Genomic DNA, 21,698 nt, shown 5'->3' with positions numbered 1-21,698 from the left:
ATATATATATATATATATATATATATATATATATATATATATATATATATATATATATAATTCTTTGTGTGGTACACATCCTCGCAATAATATATACATATACATTATAAAATAAATGATATATTGACGAGGTTCACTTACCGAATATAATATTCTGCATGTAGTATAAAGCAAGCCCCAGTGTATTTATCACCAGCTGCAAGATGTCATGAATATATATATATATATATATATATATATATATATATATATATATATATATATATATATATATATATATATATATATATAATGTGTGTGTGTTTTAAGCCAAACTAAAGGGAGTTCCACACCTTCTAAAGTAGGAAGCAGCTCAGACAGGTTCCAGAAGTTTCTCCTTCACAAACTCCTCCATCTTTCAGAAATCAACAGAAACTGTTTTCATGGCCACATATGATCACAAGAAGAACCACGACTCCAGAACTACTAGAATCAGAATCACAGCTGATTGTCTCATTAAGCTTTATTAACAATAACTAAAACATGGTAACATCCTTTCATATCCTGACGTAATGAAGACCTCTGATTGGCTACAGAAACATTACCATTAAAATATTTGCAGGGCTCTCAAGTTGAACAGAGTTCAGAGAGAGATTTTGGCGGCAGGGGTTTGGGTGGGGATGGGGGTCTGATCTGATAAATGACACATCAATTCGTACAAATAAAAAAAATGTTTATTTAATTCAGCATTTCTTTGTGCTGGATAAAATATAATGATAATAGCCTAGGCCAAAGGTTTTCATAATGGGGGCCAGGAGGTTGTGCAGTAAAAATAAAAGGAAAGAAAAAACTAAAAATATTCCAAATTATTTTGGGCATTGTTATAAAAGTATTATGGGTAGGCCTATTATAAAATGGGTATCTTTATAAAAATATAAAACTGTCAGAGTAGCCCTGCAGCCGATTCAACATGTAGCTATAATAATAATAATAATAATAATAATAATAATAGGCGCAAAAGCTGTGTATCCAGACGCACAACAGGGTTTCCTCTATGTACATGTAATATATATAAAGTCATAATAACACGACTCTACAGAGCCATGTGCTCTACTGCAGGGGCCTTCAACGTTTTGAAAGCAAAGGACCCCTTAACTGAAAGAGAGATGGCCCAGGGACCCCCTACTACATATATTGTATAAAAGTAAGTTGCATATTATTAAACTGGGCCTATAATAAGATGTAGGGCGCTAGAGCCTTTTTTGCCAAGCTATTCAAATAGCCTAATAATTGCTGGCATGCTTTTATAAATCTTATTTTCATGTTAAACATACATGTGGCAAAGTTAATCCTTAGGATTAACTGTATATGTGGATGGCCTTAGTGACTACCTCTCCTATAGGCCAGATAGCCTATCATCAGTGGGGATATATATTTGCTAATACTTTTTAATTTTGAAAAAAACTTTTGAAAATTAACAATAATTTGGAGGCCCCCCTGCTTTGATTCTGAGGACCCCCTAGGGGCCCCGGACCCCCCGTTGAAGATCCCTGCTCTACTAAACTCAAGTGAACTGTCATCCTCTCTCTCCCCTCAACTGGAACAGTGACAGGACGTCATCACTCGCCAAGTCATGGCAACCAGATAAACAGCAGGTATCTCTGGGTCTGTCTCGTCGAGCTAGCTTTAAAAGCTTGCGCGCAAACCTCCTTCATTTCATTGGATCACTTGCTGTTGACGATGCAGCCTGTGTGGGCGGGGCTTAAGAGTCCACACTTGGAGTAGAAGCCGCTGATTGGCTGAGAAGCTTTCACTCAAAGTTTTCCTGGGTCAAAATGGGCGGGCCCAGACCTAAAATGCCCAATGGTAGTGCTGCTGGTGGTGGCAGGACGTTCTGACCTCTGTGGGGAACTCACTTGATTCCTCGACCTGTTCCACTGTTCAAAACAGCAGCGCAGCTTGGTGGGGGTTATCCTGGTAACTTCTCAGCGTGAGAAATACAAGGTGTGGCGTGTGAGCGTGTGAACGGGTTGAAATGTGTGTGTCTCACGCCCAATGCGCGAGACTTGAGAGCCCTGTATTTGTCAATGTTCACTTCATGCTTACAACCTTGCTTTAAAAACATCCTGTTTTGCACATTTGCACAACAGGGATATTAGAGGAATATATTCTAGTATGACCACGTGAGGCTTGAGTTCAACAGTCCAACATATTGAATAACATCTGATTCAGTTACTATGAGTCCAGTATGTTAGATAATGATCAAACACTAACAGGTAGTCAGCAGTTTCAGTGTGAACCAGTCTTTCTCTTCTCCTGCTGCTTCTATCTTTATTTTTCAGTGAAGTCTTTGAGTTCTTTCTTCATCTGATCAAACTTGACAACGACCTCCTGACAGCGATCAGCTGACTGGATGATGGAGTCCGTTAACTTTTTATCCTCTTCAGGGGTCGCTGTGACTCTGAAGACTTTCACATCTATGGAACTCATCACTTTTACAGCTGCAGACAAAACTTCTCCACTCCTTTCTGCCAGTTCAGAAACTCGTCTCAGAATCCTCTGAAAGTCCTCCATGTCTGTCAGAGTGATTCCAGCCTGAAGTCCAGCTGATCTTTGCTCCAACTTCTCACACGTCCTCTTTATTTCTTCCAGGTCAATCTTCAGCGGTTCAGTGATCTCCTTAAAGTCTTTCGCCAGCTTTTTCACTTTCTTTATACTTCTGTTCGCTTTCATTGTTTTTATTGAATTTACACCAGCAACCACAGCTCCTCCTGCTACAGCTCCTGCTGCTACTGCTAACGGTGCTACTGCTGCTAAACTCGCCCCCTCAGTGAACGGAGCTGCAAAGACCAGGAGTCCTATTCCTACTGCTGCTCCTATTCCTACTCCTGCTCGTATTCCTAATCCTCCAATAACAGCGCCTGCTATTGCTAATGCATTTTTATCTGTTCTCTTCTGCATCTTTCTGACTTCAGCGATGTTCCTAAACTCTCCTTCAATCTCTTGCATCTTTGGTTCACTGCTGTCAAACTCTCTGACGAATGGGACTGCAAGTTCTTTGACTTGGTCCATTAATTCAGACAGATCAGGAGGTATGACTATGCTCATTCTTCTTCTTCTTCTTGGTGTTGAAGCCATCTCCAGGTCTCCTGGTCCTCCTGAAGTGTTGAGATCTCCTCTTCAGAGTGATGAAGAAGCTGACTTTAAATCAAACTGTGGAGACAGGAAGAGACACACATCATCAGAATAAACACACACACACACACACACACACACACATACACACACACACACACACCCACACACACAGACACACACACACACACACACACACACACACACACACACACACACACACACACACACACACACACACACACACACACACACGCACGTTACCTTCATTTTTTTTTTTCAGCTCCACTCTGCAGCAGCTGGGAGGAGAACTAGACTCCCCTTAGATTTCTGACATTATCATTATACACAATTCCTCTTGCATTAAAACATTGCATGTTGATAGTAAAACCACTAACCGCAGCCAACAACCACAACAATAACAATTGATCTGTTCGCTATTCTATATGTTTAATATTTAACTTTGGACTCCTGGACTGAGAATTCTTCTATTGAACCTGTAAATTCATGTTGATTAACTCTGATCAGACCTGATCCTGGTTCATCCAGAGAGAGGAAAGGTAGTTCAGGTCTTACAGTCTCAGTAAAGTCTTAAATATGTAACATGGTTTATATATAATCCTTTCATAACTAATCTAGTGTGTGTGATATGTGGAGAGTTAATAAATATGTAACATGGTTCATATATAATCCTTCCATAACTAATCTAGTGTGTGTGATATGTGGAGAGATAATAAATATGTAACATGGTTCATATATAATCCTTCATAACTAATCTAGTGTGTGTGATATGTGGAGAGTTAATAAATATGTAACATGGTTCATATATAATCCTTCATAACTAATCTAGTGTGTGTGATATGTGGAGAGTTAATAAATATGTAACATGTTCATATATAATCCTTCCATAACTAATCTAGTGTGTGTGATATGTGGAGAGTTAATAAATATGTAACATGGTTCATATATAATCCTTCATAACTAATCTAGTGTGTGTGATATGTGGAGAGATAATAAATATGTAACATGGTTCATATATAATCCTTCCATAACTAATCTAGTGTGTGTGATATGTGGAGAGTTAATAAATATGTAACATGGTTCATATATAATCCTTCCATAACTAATCTAGTGTGTGTGATATGTGGAGAGATAATAAATATGTAACATGGTTCATATATAATCCTTCCATAACTAATCTAGTGTGTGTGATATGTGGAGAGATAATAAATATGTAACATGTTCATATATAATCCTTCCATAACTAATCTAGTGTGTGTGATATGTGGAGAGTTTCCTCTTCTTTAGAAACTGTGTTGGGTCAACGTGAACAAATCCTGAACATCTAAGATCAGCTACCATGGTTACATCATCACATCACTGAATATATATTTAGTCTTCTGATGGGTTTCGGGGTTCCTACCTGTGTGTGAGGTGATGCAGGTACAGCAGCTCAGTCTTAATGTCTGTTGATCAGCATCAGAAATCACATGATCAGAGCAACCAATCAGACAGCAGCAGTGTACTGAAGGTTTAGAGAAAGGTAAAGAACGATAAAGTAACCAACAGTCTGTGATAACAGTTCTCAACCAAACAGCTGAAGAAGCAAGAGGCCAGAATATAAAACCAAGCAACACCATCCATCCCAAAATAATCAACCCTAGTGATATCATAATTAAAACCAAAGGCTCAATTATTATCAGACAAACTCTGAGTTAGAGCAGCAGAGTAAACCAACTTCAGACAACATGAACAATAACACTGATACTAATAATGTAATTCATACTTTATTAATCCCACAAGGGGAAATTACAATGTTTTCACTCTGTAGTTATTACACACAGACCTGAATTACACACACATGCTCAGTACCTCTACATGTACTAATGGAGAGATATCAGAGTGGGGGGGCTGTACATGGAAAGGCGCAGTTGGTTGGTTCTGTGCCTTCCTCAAGAGCACCTTGGCAGTGCCCAGGAGGTGAACTGGCATGTATGGCAAATATGATATTTGATTTGTGGGATGGTCGGTTTAATATTTAACTTTGGACTCTTGGACTGACAATTCTTCTATTGAAGCTGTAAATTCATGTTGATTAACTCTGTGTGTGTGATATGTGAAGAGTTAATAAATATGTAACATGGTTCATATATAATCCTTCATAACTAATCTAGTGTGTGTGATATGTGGAGAGATAATAAATATGTAACATGGTTCATCTATAATCCTTCCATAACTAATCTAGTGTGTGTGATATGTGGAGAGTTAATAAATATGTAACATGGTTCATATATAACCCTTCCATAACTAATCTAGTGTGTGTGATATGTGGAGAGATAATAAATATGTAACATGGTTCATATATAATCCTTCCATAACTAATCTAGTGTGTGTGATATGTGGAGAGTTAATAAATATGTAACATGGTTCATCTATAATCCTTCCATAACTAATCTAGTGTGTGTGATATGTGGAGAGTTAATAAATATGTAACATGGTTCATATATAATCCTTCCATAACTAATCTAGTGTGTATGATATGTGGAGAGATAATAAATATGTAACATGGTTCATATATAATCCTTCCATAACTAATCTAGTGTGTGTGATATGTGGAGAGTTTCCAGCCTCTTCTTTAGAAACTGTGTTGGGTCAACGTGAACAAATCCTGAACATCTAAGATCAGCTACCATGGTTACATCATCACATCACTGGATATATATTTAGTCTTCTGATGACATCACTGAATATATATTTAGTCTTCTGATGACATCACTGAATATATATTTAGTCTTCTGATGACAGTCACATCTTCATCAAGAGGTTTAGAGGTTGCTGTGTGTGTGTGTGTGTGTGTCTGTGTGTGTGTGTGTGTCTGTGTGTGTGTGTGTGTGTGTCTGTGTGTGTGTGTGTGTGTGTGTGTGTAGGTTTAGAGGTTCTTACCTGCTGTTGATGCAGGTCCAGCAGCTCTGATCTCTCAGTCTTCACCTCCTCACCTCCTCTCTCAGTCTGTCTGATCAGCATCACGTCTCTGAGTTATTTCTCTGAAATCACATGACCAGAGCAACCAATCAGACTGCAGCAGTTTATCACCTGTGAGGAGTATAAAACTCTACTGAAGGTCCAGAGAAAGATAAAGAACAATAAAGTTCTCGGTTATGTTGCTGCAGAAACAAGAGTTCAAAATATAAAAAGGTTAGAAGTGTAGTCAAAGTTAGATTGGCATCAAAAAGCCCCAAAACTATAAGTTAACAACATTCAAACTAAATGTAAAAAACATGATAAATGAGAAGAAAAAAAGTGCACAAAGTGAACAGTTGTGCTCACATTGACTATTTAATATTTAACTTATATTCATTTGATTATCATTGAGGTAGTGATAGAAGCTGCAGGATGAAGCTGCAGGCCTCGTTCACACAGAAACATCAGCTGTAGATCAACAACTGATATCACGTAACGGAGGTTTAGTTTCAGGATTAAAATCTGTATTTCAGTGGAGTGACATGTTCTGTTTTCAGTATCTGACCCAATAAAAACTGATATTTGATATCTTTGACTGTTGGTTTAATATTTAATCTCACTCACTGTTGGACTGAGATGCTGGAGTTATTTTATGGAGGCTTTAGAGTCATGTTTGTTGGTTTGAAACCCAAATATGTCCTGTCAAACTCTGAAATTAATTAAAGATTAGAGCCTTCATTTAGCCTGTAACACCCACCACACGGAGAGTAAAAATATACAGCCAGTCATGTAAAATCAATTAATAAATTACCCCGTTACATTTGGCAGCAGGTAAACTTTGTGAGCCGTCGACAGTGATGCCAGTGGTCAGATTAGCGTAAATGGTCAAATTATTTTAACGCGTAACTAAGTAATGCGTTACGCTAATCTGACCACTTTTTTCAGTAATGAGTAATCTACCGCGTTACTATTTCCAAACCAGTAATCAGTTTAAAGTTACTTATCCAAGTCATTGTGCATTACTATTTACTTAGTAAAAAAAAATTATATATATATATATATATATATATATATATATATATTTTCTTTCTTCTTGCGTCTCAGGGAGTGAAGTCACATATGCGACAAGTCACGTTTTCAGCATGAGGACAGGTCACGTGTACCACGCAGCAACACAGATGTAAACAACAGAGGAGGGAGATGGAAATCCAGTCACTATTTAGAGTTTGTGTCAGCTGAAGACGGCAGTATTAAGGTCCGTTGTACACTCTGTGCTGGAGGAGACAAAGTGCTATCTAGCTACAAAAACACTACGTCACATCTGAAGAAACATTTGGAGTCGGAGCGCTGCAGTCAAACTTCCAGAGCAAGTCCCAGCAGGTGGTGGGAAGCAGAGAGAAGGCCCCCCACCACCCAAACAACTAAAGCTGGACTTTGGTGCTAAACCAGTAAGTGGGGGAGAGTTGAAGAAGTTGGTCTGGCAGTATGTTGTAGAGGAAATGCTGCCCTTAAACACGTCTCTTTGGTGCCATAATAAACCAGATCTACTACTGGCCACGCCGAGCTGCCTCACAGTAAACCGGTAGTCATGGTTATGTTGAGGCTGTGGGGGTGTTGTCGGCAGTTGCTGAATGTAACTAATAAAGTAACTTGTAATCTAACTTCGTTACTTTTAAAATCAAGTAATCTGTAAAGTAACTAAATTACTTTTAAAATCAAATAATCTGCAAAGTAACTGTGGCAACACTGGCCGTCGACCAATAACAAGCTGTCCCAACAGAGCTGACATTTGATTGGACAAAGAGCCAGAGAGTCCAACATGGAGGAAGCTATCGTAGCCTGTTAGCTGTGTGTTCTCTTCCAGTTTTATTGAAGCCCTTCTGCCACAGTATGAAGTGGTTTCTTTCTTTCTTTGTATATGCAGACACAGATATTTACTCTGTCTGTCTGTCTCTCTGTCTGTCTGTAGTGTTTATTTCCTGTTTGATTTTTTTGATGAGTTAATTGTGCCCAGTCTGTCATCAATAAAGTGCTTAACCAAAGTAATGTGTGCCTTTCTTTCTACAAATGTTATACCTATCTGATCAGATAAACACAATTCTTAGAGTGGACATTACAATTAATCTGTGTTAAATAAACATTATGGTTGTGTTGGTTACACACCCAATATTGTTGCTTAAAAAATTCCCAGTGCTGGGCGCCAGGGTAGCTCACCTGGTAGAGCAGGTGCCCACACATAGAGGTTTACCCTTCTATACAGCGGTCACAGGTTCAACTCCACCCTGCAGCCCTTTGCTGCATGTCATCCCCCCCCTCCCCTCCCCCCTTTCATCTCTTCAGCTATCCTATACAAATAAAGACCTAAAATGCCCCCAAAAAATAATTCCCCGTGCCAAACAGGTCTAGGGTCAGAAATTGGTTTCAATTTAGCTTTCACTAAAACATCCTGCACATTTTTTGTTTTTTCTGAATGCAGCAATAATTCTAAAATCCTTCAGCAGCTGAGTCTTGTCAACAAAATGGTTGAAATGATTTTTCATCACTTTAACCAGCTGTATTGTTGCTGGAGAATATGTGGAGATGACTGGTAATAGGGGACTGACATTAAGAGATTTATGGCGCTTTTCCATTACATGGTACCGGCTCGACTCGCCTCGACTCTACTCGCCTTTTTTGGTTTTCCATTACGAAAAAAAGTCTCTGGTACCTGCTATCAGGTACTTTTTTTAGTACCACCTCAGTCGAGGTTCCAAGCGAGCTGAGGCGAGCCGAGAAGGGGACGTGAAAACCTGCAGGCTGCTGATTGGTCGGAAAGAATCGTCACTGATCACTGCTTTGCTAGCGAGAGACGGCATTTTTAAATAGTTTAGCCAGCGGTGGTTTTTTGCTGCCGGAGGCTCCGCGCAGAGCTTTCTCCGTAGCATACAAGTGGCCTGATGTTTATACTTGTGCGCTGGTGTGTGCATGTGTGATGTGTGTGTGTGTGTGTACCTGGTGAGCGAGGGAGAAGTGAGAGAGTGACGGCGATTATCTCCGCAGCGAGTAGCGACTCTAGAGTCATATATATGTGAGAGAAACAAAGTGTCTCCCCTGTTCTTTCTGACCACGGTGGGAAATCTGGAGCAGGAAACGTTAACTATCTCTTTGATATCATGTTGTTTACGGAGACGGAGAACCAGGAAATGAGTCAGGGAAAAGCCAACGCTACTAAGCCACGCCCACGGCATTCGCTATGACGACCAGCCACGCTGAGGCGGTACTAAAATCTGCAATGGAAAACGGACGCACAGCGCGTCGAGGCGAGTCGAGTAGAGTCGAGGTGAGTCGAGCAGGTACCATGTAATGGAAAAACGCCTTAAGGCGTTTTTCTGTCTGTCTGCTGGAAGGTCCTGAGTACTCTGTGTAGTAAAGTCCTGAGTACTCTGCGTAGTAAAGTCCTGAGTACTCTGTGTAGTAAAGTTCTGGTCTACCCCCTAGTGGAGAGAACAGCAAACAACACTTTGGTGGCTTCTCTGAAATCCTGCTGTCTAGTGCAGATTCTGTGGAAACAAAGTAACTGAGATTTAACTAAAGCTGCATACGTATGCTTGGGGTGAAAACTGGATTCATACAGTAGAGAGTGAGTGTCTGTCTCCTTGAATAAAAACCTTAATGTCCAGTCTACCATTATCCTTAAAGTCAGGGCCCTTAAATGTGGTTTATCTAAAAAATCCACAGAGGTCAGGCTGAAATCAGCTTTGACCTTGATAGATAGATAGTGGTTATTTAATGTGATCAAAAATACATCAAAATCCTCTCTCGAGTGCGGCCAGATCCCCCAAAAATCATCTAAAATCTATAGTAGTGGAGAGGATGTTTTGGGCAAGCGGCCAGGGCCGTAGTTTCCCATTCAGCCATGTAAATATTAGTATAAACAGGTGCAAATTTATTGCCCATAGCTGTCCCTTTAATTTGTAGAAAAAATTGATTGTTGAATTCAAAGTTATACCTGGTCAGATCAATTTCTAATCAATGTAAAATTTCCTTGTCTGGTCGTTTAGTATCTGGGTATTTAAAAAATATTTTTTTAATGGTATTCAAACCTTCTCTGGTGTCTATATTCGTGTATAGAGACTCCACAACCATTGTTAACCAGATTGAGTTGACAGGAATGACAATCTTTTTAACTTTGTCCACAAAATCATGTGTCTTTGGTATAACTGCCGTGTTTCGTTGATTGAGGATTCAGATGAAACTCAATGAACTCAGCTGTAAGATAAGTCTCACTGCTGCAGTCAGAAACTATGGCTCTACCAGCTGGTATTTCACCTGGCTTACTCCAAGCCTTGCTGGCTTTGTGAATTTTAGGTAGCATATAGAATATCCTCGATCTAGGTTCAGTGGTTCCCCATAAATATGTTTTTATTATTAATAAAAATAATTATCATACAATGATTGTATGATCTTGTCAACCAGTGACACAGTATCCTTACCTGTTTTAGTAACAAGTGGTGTCATTCAATTGTCTGTAACCTTCCCACACATACTGTTCTCTGTCTCATATGATAACTGCAGTTCCTTTGTCTGCTGGCTTGATAACAATTTGTTTATTATTACATAATAAAATAAGTATTTTTTTTTTATCCAGCCAATCCTAAACTTATTATGGAAAATCTGAATTAATAACAGTTGTGACCTCGGGAGGTAATTTGCCATCAGTGGGAACCCAGGTTGATTTGGGCGTGAATGGAGCATATTTTTGTATGTCAAATCTGATTTGATTCCTCATATTTTAATTAAGTCTTCTAAGTAAAGTGATCATTGATTCTATTTTTACCATCATTACTTTATAAAAACATGTCTGGTTTGACGTCATCCTAATGTAATAATATAATAAACATCTGACTTACCACCTGACCAACATTCTGTTAACAGCGCTAGCTCTTCTTGAGTCCTAGTACAAATCCTATGAAATCTCAATAGTTGTGATTTGACTAGACCAGCAAAAGTATGTTTAGGGTGGTAACTAGATTTAAACAATGAAGCATGTGTATCTGATTCTTTGAAGTAAACCTTGATATCCAGACTGAGCTTATCTTTAACATTTGGTAGTGTCCAAAAAATCAACAGAAGTAGGACTAAAAGTGGACTTTAATTTTATAGATGGGTTATGATTATTAAGGGTGAATAAAAAAACCTTCAAAATCCTGTATTGAATGGTGCCATATTCCCCAAATATCGTCCAGAAATCTATAGTACTATAATGGCTTTTTGGAGCAGGCCACTAAGGCCGCGGTCTCCCAGTCCACCATGAATATATTAGCGTAGGCCGGAGCAAATTTCTTTCCCATGGCCGTCCCTTTAATTTGTAGGTAAAATTGATTATCAAACTCAAAATCATTCCTAGTCAGATTAATTTCCAGTAATTGTAATAATTCTTTATCGGGCCTTTTATTATCTGGATATTTTAGAAATATATTTTTGATAGCTTGTAAACCCTTATGGATGTCAACATTGGTATAAAGGCTATCGATTAATAAGGAGGGATTAGTTAAGTTATCATTAAGAGGGATGGCAGTCTGTTTAATTTTATCTACAAAATCAAATATGTCTTTAATATAGCTGGCGTGTAATTTCGAAAGAGGATTCAGATGATAATCAATAAATTCGGCTTCATGATAGGTTTCACTACTGCAGTCTGAAACGATCGGCCTGCCGGGTGGAATCTTATGTGGTTTACTCCAAAATGAGTTTATGAGGTTTGGGATTGGGTTAGGGTTAGGGGTCATGGAATGAGAAAGTTATCTTGATGGCTACCCCCACTTCGTCTGATGACTGGGAGGTTGACATTGGAAGCCAAATGTAGAAGCACGGGCCGGCGCACGTCACTTAAGTTGGGGAGGGTTCGGAGGGTTAGGTTGGGGAGGGTTTGGAGGGTTAGGTTGGGGAGGGTTTGGAGGGTTAGGTTGGGGAGGGTTCGGGGGTTCGGGGGTTCCAGAGCCCAGCAGCAGTGCAGCTGAAAGCCTTAGCCCCCATGAAGCAGGAGGAGGTCAGAGATGTAGATTGGGGCTAGGTTATGAAGGGCTTTATACGTGAGGAGGAGATTTTTCTAATTAAACTGGGATTGAATATGGAGCCAGTGGAGCTGGATGAGAAAGGGGGGGATGTGGTCAGAAGATTTTGTGCGGGTAATGATCTGGGCAGCAGAGTTCTGAATGATTTGAAGCCTGGTGAGGAGTTTGGTAGGAAGGCCAGAGAGAACAGCATTACAGTCAATCTGGGATGAGACAAAGGAGTGGACCAAGATTTCAGGGATGGGGGAACCTGGAAGAAAGCAGTCTGGATTGACATAGGGATAGGAACTGTGCTGGACTGAGATAGAGATGGGGGAGTCAGTGCTGATTGAGAAAGAGATGGGGGAGTCAGTGCTGGACTGAGATAGAGATGGGGGAGTCAGTGCTGGACTGAGATAGGGATGGGGGAGTCAGTGCTGGACTGAGATAGGGATGGGGGAGTCAGTGCCGGACTGAGATAGAGATGGGGGAGTCAGTGCTGGACTCAGATGAGATGTGGGGAGTCCGTGCTGGACTGAGATAGAGATGGGGAGTCAGTGCTGGACTCAGATAGAGATGGGGAGTCAGTGCTGGACTGAGATAGAGATGGGGGAGTCAGTGCTGGACTGAGATAGAGATGGGGGAGTCAGTGCTGGACTGAGATAGAGATGGGGGAGTCAGTGCTGGACTGAGATAGGGATGGGGGAGTCAGTGCTGGACTGAGATAGAGATGGGGGAGTCAGTGCTGGACTGAGATAGGGATGGGGAGCAGCCGTTCAACAATCTCCATCAAGTCTTTCCAGTTTTTCTTCTTTCTCTGCACTTTTTTTCTCATTCAGCTTGAATGTTATTAACTTCCAGTTTTTGGGCTTTTGATGCCATCCTGACTTTGACTACACTTCTAAACTTTTATATGTTGAACTCTTGTTTCTGCAGAAAGTTTTTACAGACTGTTGGTTATGTTATTGTTCTTTATCTTTCTCTGGACCTTCAGTAGAGTTTTATAGTCCACACAGGTGATACGCTGCTGCAGTTTGATTGGTTGCTCTGGTCATGTGATTTCAGAGAAATAACTCAGGTGGACGGATGCTGATCAGACAGACTGAGAGAGGACGTGTGGAGGTGAAGACTGAGAGAGGAGCTGTAGAGGTGAAGACTGAGAGAGGAGGTGTGGAGGTGAAGACTGAGAGGAGGTGTGGAGGTGAAGACTGAGAGAGGAGGTGTAGAGGTGAAGACAGAGAGGAGGTGTAGAGGTGAAGACAGAGAGGAGGTGTAGAGGTGAAGACAGAGAGGAGGTGTGGAGGTGAAGACAGAGAGGAGGTGTGGAGGTGAAGACAGAGAGGAGGTGTGGAGGTGAAGACAGAGAGGACCTGTGGAGGTGAAGACTGAGAGAGGACGTGTGGAGGTGAAGACAGAGAGGAGGTGTGGAGGTGAAGACAGAGAGGAGGTGTGGAGGTGAAGACTGAGAGAGGAGGTGTAGAGGTGAAGACAGAGAGGAGGTGTGGAGGTGAAGACTGAGAGAGGAGGTGTGGAGGTGAAGACTGAGAGAGGAGGTGTGGAGGTGAAGACTGAGAGAGGAGGTGTGGAGGTGAAGACTGAGAGAGGAGGTGTGGAGGTGAAGACTGAGAGAGGAGGTGTGGAGGTGAAGACTGAGAGAGGAGGTGTGGAGGTGAAGACTGAGAGAGGAGGTGTGGAGGTGAAGACTGAGAGAGGAGGTGAGGAGGTGAAGACTGAGAGAGGAGGTGAAGACAGAGGAGGTGAGGAGGTGAAGACTGAGAGAGGAGGTGAGGAGGTGAAGACTGAGAGAGGAGGTGAGGAGGTGAAGACTGAGAGAGGAGGTGAGGAGGTGAAGACTGAGCGCTCAGAGCTGCTGTACCTTCATCAACTAACAGGTAAGAACCTCTAAACCTAAACACACACACACACACACACACACAGCAACCACTAAACCTCTTGATGAAGATCTGACTGTCATCAGAAGACTAAATATATATTCAGTGATGTCATCAGAAGACTAAATATATATTCAGTGATGTCATCAGAAGACTAAATATATATTCAGTGATGTCATCAGAAGACTAAATATATATTCAGTGATGTCATCAGAAGACTAAATATATATTCAGTGATGCCATCAGAAGACTAAATATATATTCAGTGATGTCATCAGAAGACTAAATATATATTCAGTGATGTCATGTCATCAGAAGACTAAATATAAATTCAGTGATGTCATCAGAAGACTAAATATATATTCAGTGATGCCATCAGAAGACTAAATATATATTCAGTGATGTCATCAGAAGACTAAATATATATTCAGTGATGTCATCAGAAGACTAAATATATATTCAGTGATGTCATCAGAAGACTAAATATATATTCAGTGATGTCATCAGAAGACTAAATATATATCCAGTGATGTGATGATGTAACCATGGTAGCTGATCTTAGATGTTCAGGATTTGTTCACGTTGACCCAACACAGTTTCTAAAGAAGAGGCTGGAAACTCTCCACATATCAGAAAAAGGATATTATAGTGATGTCTTTTCCAAGTTTATTTCGATGTTTTTTTTATGTTTTCTCCGAGTTTTTTCTGATGTATTTTTTGATGGGTTTTTTTGCAATGTTTTGATGCTTTTTTACATTTGTGTTTGACTGATTGTAAATTTGGTGTTCACTAATACCAAATTATAAACACTACTTTTACACCTACTACACCTCATTTAAATGAAATCATACCTAATTTGAAATGTCAAAAATCATAAATGTGCTAAAATGTTGAATAAAACACACACAATTGAAGGAGTGATCTTTCATTTCACTTTTGAAGAGAAGTTGTAGGGAACCATCTGCGTTATTATTGGACAAGGTTAGTTTCCTCTGCTGCTCTAACTCAGATTTTTCTTTTAATCTGAAAGGAATAGTGAGTTTTTAAATGTTAAAAAATCTAGTTCTCCTCCCAGCTGCAGCAGAGTGGAGCTGGGAGGAGACACCTGTCTGTCTGTCTGTCTGTCTGTCTGTCTGTCTGTCTGTCTGTCTGTCTGTCTGTCTGTGTATTCTGATGATGTGTGTCTCTTCCTGTCTCCACAGTTTGATTTAAAGTCAGCTTCTTCATCACTCTGAAGAGGAGATCTTAACACTTCAGGAGGACCAGGAGACCTGGAGATGGGGGCTAGAGGGTCAACACCAACAAGGAGCAGAGAAATACCTCCTGATCTGTCTGAATTAAAGGACAAACTCAAAGAACATGCATCTTCATTCATCAAAGAGTTTGCCAGAAGTGAACACAGGATGAGACAAATTGTAGAAGAGTTTACGGAGATGGCTGCTAAAGTCAGAGAGATGCAGAAGAGAAGAGATAAAGTCAGAAGAGCAGGAGCTGTTGCTGGAGGAGTAGGACTAGGAGCAGCAGGAGTAGGAATCGCAATCCTTGCAGCTCCATTCACTGGGGGGGGGTAGTTTAGTAGCAGCAGTAGTAGTAGCAGTAGGAGGAGCAGTAGGAGCAGGGGGAGCAGTAGCAGGAGCAGCAGGAGGAGCTGTGGTTGCTGGTGTAGATGTAACAAAAAAATAAATGAGAAAATAAGTATAAAGAAAGTAAAACGACTGGGGAAAGAGTTCATGAAGATGGTTGAACCGCTGAAGAAGGACATGGAAGAAATAAAGAGGACGTGTGCAGAGTTACAGCAAAGATCAGATGAAGAAATAAAGAGGACGTGTGAGAAGTTGGAGCATTCAGATGAACTTCAGGCTGAAAACACTCTGAGAGTCATGGAGGACTTTCAGAGGACTCTGAAAAACCCTTTTGAAGATATAATCATCATTTTGCCTCATCTGTGTAGACTGTTGATTGATGACTGTGAAAAGATGAAGGAAGAACTCAAAGACTTCACTAAAAGTAAAGATAGAAGCAGCATGGAGGAGAAAAAGACTGGTTCACACTGAAAATGCTGACTAACTGTGTTTGATCATTTATCTAACATACTGGACTTTTAGTAACTGAATCAAATGAACAATAATACTTTATGTTATTCAATATGTTGGACTGTTGAACTCTGGTTTAATATTAAATCTCACTCAGTGTTGGACTCTTGGACTGAGACTGAATTATTGTATTGATGCTGTAAATAAATTCATGTTTATTACCTTTATCAGAGCTGATCTCTGAGTAGAGGCGGAGCTGGAAGATGATGAAGTCACTGAAGTAGTGTGTGTGTGTGTGTGTGTGTGTGTGTGTGTCTGTGTGTGTCTTTGTATGTGTGTTTGTGTGTGTCTGTATGTGTGTCACTGAGGTTACCCTAATAATGCTGATTCCGTCCTGGTTGTGGAACAACAGACCAGCTCTTTGCTCTCGCCAGGATCCTGGAGGATTTTTTCGTGTCTTAGTGACTGATGGGTAAAACAATCTTTGAAATTGGTCCAGTTTTAAGCAAGCAGCTTAAAAACTACACCCACAACCAGACACACAACACGTCATACTTTAATTTGGACTTAATAACTGCCTCTCTGAACACGAACAGACTACCATACTCAAACAGCTACAGCAGATGGTAAAAACTGGTCCCAATACATTTCCTAACGCCACCATTTACATTCTTGTTATAAACTTCTCCAACAGGCTGAACGGACGGCAACATGCCCTACTAACCACTCTCAATAACACAATAACCTCCAAATACTTTTCTTGCATAAGTCAACCCACTCTGTTTCCAAACAGCCAAAGACAACATTCACTCGACAGTGGACACGGCAGAGATGTTATTCAAGTACTGGAAACAGCAATTAAACTACTAACGGGGACCAATTGTCAGAACACAACCCCCAATCATTCAAACATAACTAATCTCTCTACTGTTTTCTCCCTTACGCCCACACAGCTGGAGATACTGGAAAAGGGACTCACCTTCATCCCAACACCAAACCTCCTACCCGACCGGAGCTCAGGGGGGACCTACACACCTTTCACAGGAGGCTTAAACTGTTGGACCGCTTCCATGGAGGACAGAGGCGGGAACCTGTGCTCTTCACCGGACCGTCCCACTGGGAACCACACACTGACACATTATCACCACAAATAGCACAATTAATTGATAAAAACAATCAAACACTCACACATTGGCACACCTTTCCACACAGAACACCCAACATTAGTCAGGAACACAAAAACACATTATTAATTCACTAGGTAATAACAAACTCATAGTCATAAAACCTGCAGACAAAGGGGCCCAAATAGTCATTCAAGATAAGAACAATTACATATTAGAAGCCAAAAGACAACACATATTACAGACCACTTACTCACCCATTACAATTAGAAACACAAACACAGAAAAAGCAGTCGTACTGATCAGTCGGCTCCCCGAGGTCCAAAAAGTGCCTCAGAACACACCGAAGCGACGCCCACTTGAGCGTTAGTTCTGCGTGTGCACGAGACGTAATATGTCTCCATAACAGCAGGCGGCGCTAATCTGTATTGTCGCCCAAAAATGAAAACCAGCAACTGACCGACTATAATGGCGACTCTTTGGAATACGATCTCGTATTTTAGGAAGATAGTTCACCGAAACATGTTTCTGAAAACATTTGAAGAGAGAAATAGACCATGCAGCTGCTGAATCTGTCTTCATTTCAGATCAACAAAGGTCAGTTTAACAGATTTTACTCAGATTTTGAGAGACTCTAGTCTCCTCATCCCGCTCGTCATTTCTGGGTTAGCACTCCAGCAAATCAGATTGGTCATTGAGTCCGACTGCCCGCCCTCTGACCCAGCAAGTCAGGTCGGTCAAAATGAAGGCTCCTCACACCGAACAGACTCGAGTCACCGACCTCGCCAGACTGTCTGACGGCCGATAATCGCCTCAGTGTGTCAGGGCCTTTAAGGACATTACAGACAACCTTTATCAAAACAAATACATTAACTTAAAACAGAAAAAATACCCAGATGGTCCAGATGAGCCCAGGTCTCGCCTCTTTTATTATAATTACACATTGAATTATTTGCTTCAAGATTTTAACATGACAATACACATGCCATTGGTTTTATACATTTTATAATCATACATTTGTTATTACATATATATATATATATATATATATACACTACCGGTCAAAAGTTTTAGAACACACCAATTCTTATAGTTTTTAATTGACATTTTAGCAGTTCAAGTACAATGAATAGCTTGAAATGGATACAATAGACCAGAAGCCACTCAGTGTTTTATTGTCTTCTGCAGAATAAATCTTCAAAAAATCATCAGCTATGGTTGTCCTTCTCTTCACGCCCTGACCACGTCTGTTACACTATCAATTCCCAAAGGTGTTCCAACTTGTCTGGATTACTTACAACCCCCTCTGTTTGTATAAAAGTATTGTTGGAACACATTGTGGTACCGTACCCTCATGAGCATTATTTGAACAGTATTGTACTGCAGAAAGTAGTGTGTTGCCATAAAAATGGCGGGAAAAAGGCAATTAACAATGGAAGAGAGACAGACCATCATAACACTTAAGAATGTTGGTCTTTCCTACAGAGAAATTGTGAAGAAAGTCAAGGTGTCAGTGAGTACAGTATTCTTCACCATCAAAAGGCACTTAGAAACTGGGGGAAACTCTGACAGGAAGAGGTCTGGCAGACCCAAAGCCACAACAGAATCAGAAGACAAGTTTCTGAGAGTCAACAGCTTGCGTGATAGGCGGCTCACAGGACAACAGCTTCAAGCTCAGCTTAATAGTGGTCGTAATAAGCAAGTCTCAGTTTCAACTGTAAAGAGAAGACTTGGAGCTGCAGGTTTGATGGGTCGAGTTGCAGCAAGAAAGCCATTGCTAAGACGTCAGAATGAGAAAAAGAGGCTTGCCTGGGAACTAGAAACATCGTCAATGGACTACTGAAGACTGGAAGAAGGTGCTATGGACTGATTGAAATCTTGAAATCTTCCCTGATTGAAATCTTCGCAGGATTTTTGTACTCCGTCGAGTAGGTGAAAGGATGGTTCCTCAGTGTGTGACATCAACTGTCAAACATGGAGGAGGAAGCGTGATGGTCTGGGGCTGTTTTGCTGGATCCAGGGTCGGTGATTTGTACAGAGTGAAAGGCACCCTGAACCAAAATGGCTACCACAGCATTTTGCAGCGCCATGCAGTACCCTCTGGTATGTGCCTTGTTGGTCAGGGGTTCATCCTACAGCAAGATAATGACCCAAAACATAAGTCCAGGCTATGTCAGAACTACCATAGCAAAAAAGAACAAGATGGTCAGCTTAAAAACATGGAGTTGCCAGCACAGTCACCAGACTTAAACCCCATGGAGCTGGTTTGGGATGAACTGGACAGAAAAGTGAAAGCAAAGCAACCTACAAGTGCCACACATTTATGGGAACTTCTGCAACAGAGTTGGGAAGAACTTTATGAAAAATATTTGATTTCCATTGTAGCAGTGTTTCTGTGACTTCCTGTTCAGCCTGAAGGCTGCTGGAATCAGCTGGAAACTGTCCGACTTGAGAGCGGACTTTTGTCACCCCCAGCGAGGAGCAGCTCCAACGAGCTGTTCATGTAATATTGATTTATTTAAAATGTATTATTATTATTATTATTATTATTATATTATTATTATTATTGTGTAATTATTGTTCATAAATGAGTAATGTATTGCCCTCCCACTGGTTGTTAATGGTTGGTGCCCCTGGGCACTGGCCCAAGTGCCCTTATGGATAATCCGGGCATGGGGAGGGGGGAAAACAGAGAGACACAGAAACTGACAGGAAAGCAAAACCGAAAAATAGCAAAATAGAGAACAACACAGAAACTCACAGCTGAGAGGGCATACTGGAAAACAGAAACGGAAATAACAAATAGAAAATAAAACAGGAACTCACAGCCAGCCGGACCCCAACCATCACAAACACAATATATAAATATAACTTTATATATTAAACAACAACAACAATGGACTTGGTTAACCCTGGTGTTGTCTCCTGTCGACCTGCAACTTTTTGCAAATTTTTCTACACTTTTCTCTAATTTTTTTCACTTTTTTCAATTTGTTTTTGTCACCTTTGGCAATGTTTTTGATGATTTTTTTGTAACTTTTCCCGATTTTTTGTTCTTCACTATTTTCAGCGTTTAAAATAATAAAGTTTTTGTTGATTTTTTTTCCAACATTTGTTACTTTTTTCAAAGTTCTTTTGTCCTAGTTCTGATATAAAACAGACAAATTTGACTCAAGGACAACAGGAGGGTTAAAGAGTTTAATGTTTAAAAGAAATATGTGACAAAAACATCAAAAAGTGTTAATGTTCAATTTTGACATGGGAGGACAACACAAGGGTTAAACAACAACACAATATATAAATATAAATATATACATTATATATTAACTAACAACAACAATGGACTTTGTTAAGAGTAAGACAATAGTGCCGAGTGCAAAGGGTGCTGGAATAAATATGGGATGATTAATGTAAGCGGTTTCTTTATGAGGTAGATGATATGACAGTTGGCAGTGATGATATGTCCATGTTATTAAACTATGTAAACTATAAAGGATGTATAATTTCCAGCTCCAGTGGGTGTTTCAGCTTCAGTTAGTTTCTTTCACCACCTGCTGGTCAAAAGGAAACATCACTGCTGGTTCATCTTCTCCCTTCAAATTAAAACTTTATTGACTTTAGGACACTTTTTAATAACAACCACCTGAAATCCAGAGCCAGAATCCTGCAGACAGTCCCCCCTCTCCAGACTACCAAAGAAACAGCAAGGACCAACACACATACACACACACACACACACACACACACACACACACACACACACACAAACACACACACACACACACACACACACACACAGTCCCCCCTCTCCAGACTACCAAAGAAACAGCAAGGACCAACATCTGGAAAGATAACTGGAACACGAGCCCAGGACTGGATGGAGAGACTGAATGTCTCACCAGCGGGCACGACCTCCCACGGCTAACCTGGAAGACCCTCAACAGACTACGAGTGGAACAGGGGAGGTGCAAAGACTTATGAAAGCATGGACCCACCAGAGAGAAGATACATGCAGCTGTGGAGCAGAACAGACAACGTCCCACCTACTGGAGTGTGAAAACGCCCGGGCATAGTTCAAGTTTATTTATTTATTTAATCCTTTATTTGATAGGGACAATGCACATTAATGAACATCTGCATTGAAACAACAAAAACTACGGTGGCCGACAGGGGCAAACACCCTGCAACTTCAGAAAACACATGCAAATAGACAAAACACAAGAAATTAAGAAAACAACTTCATTAATTTGACAACACATGTGCAGCATTCCGCAAACGCGCTGCAAATACACACAACACAACCAAATACACACAACACAACCAAATACACACAACACAACCAAATACACACAACACAACCAAATACAGAAACACACTGCAAATACACACAACACAACCAAATACACACAACACAACCAAATACAGAAACACACTGCAAATACACACAACACAACCAAATACAGAAACACACTGCAAATACACACAACACAACCAAATACAGAAACACACTGCAAATACACACAACACAACCAAATACAGAAA

The 21,698-nt window shown here is 40.5% G+C and overlaps 2 protein-coding genes across 4 annotated transcripts in view; both read right to left on the bottom strand.

Annotated features, from left to right (window-relative positions):
- Positions 1-21,698, bottom strand: part of LOC120545274 — a 347,924-nt gene that overhangs the window by 273,960 nt on the left and 52,266 nt on the right. The gene's annotated exons all lie outside the window — the stretch shown is intronic.
- Positions 2,201-21,698, bottom strand: part of LOC120545309 — a 51,787-nt gene continuing 32,289 nt past the window's right edge. The window contains exons 1-3 of one of the 2 annotated variants that reach the window (XM_039779556.1): positions 6,058-6,100; positions 4,538-4,639; positions 2,201-3,192 (exon numbers count right to left, since the gene is read on the bottom strand). In XM_039779556.1, coding sequence (XP_039635490.1) covers positions 2,311-3,117 — 807 coding nt within the window. In that variant the 5' untranslated portion in view covers positions 3,118-3,192; positions 4,538-4,639; positions 6,058-6,100 and the 3' untranslated portion in view covers positions 2,201-2,310. Of the gene's footprint in view, positions 3,193-4,537; positions 4,640-6,057; positions 6,101-21,698 lie in introns of those variants that run through there. The other variant, XM_039779555.1, reaches the window with a different exon arrangement.

This window comes from Perca fluviatilis, chromosome 17, assembly GCF_010015445.1.
Source record: "Perca fluviatilis chromosome 17, GENO_Pfluv_1.0, whole genome shotgun sequence".
NCBI lineage: Eukaryota > Metazoa > Chordata > Actinopteri > Perciformes > Percidae > Perca > Perca fluviatilis.
This window is presented reverse-complemented; position numbering and strand designations above follow the sequence as displayed.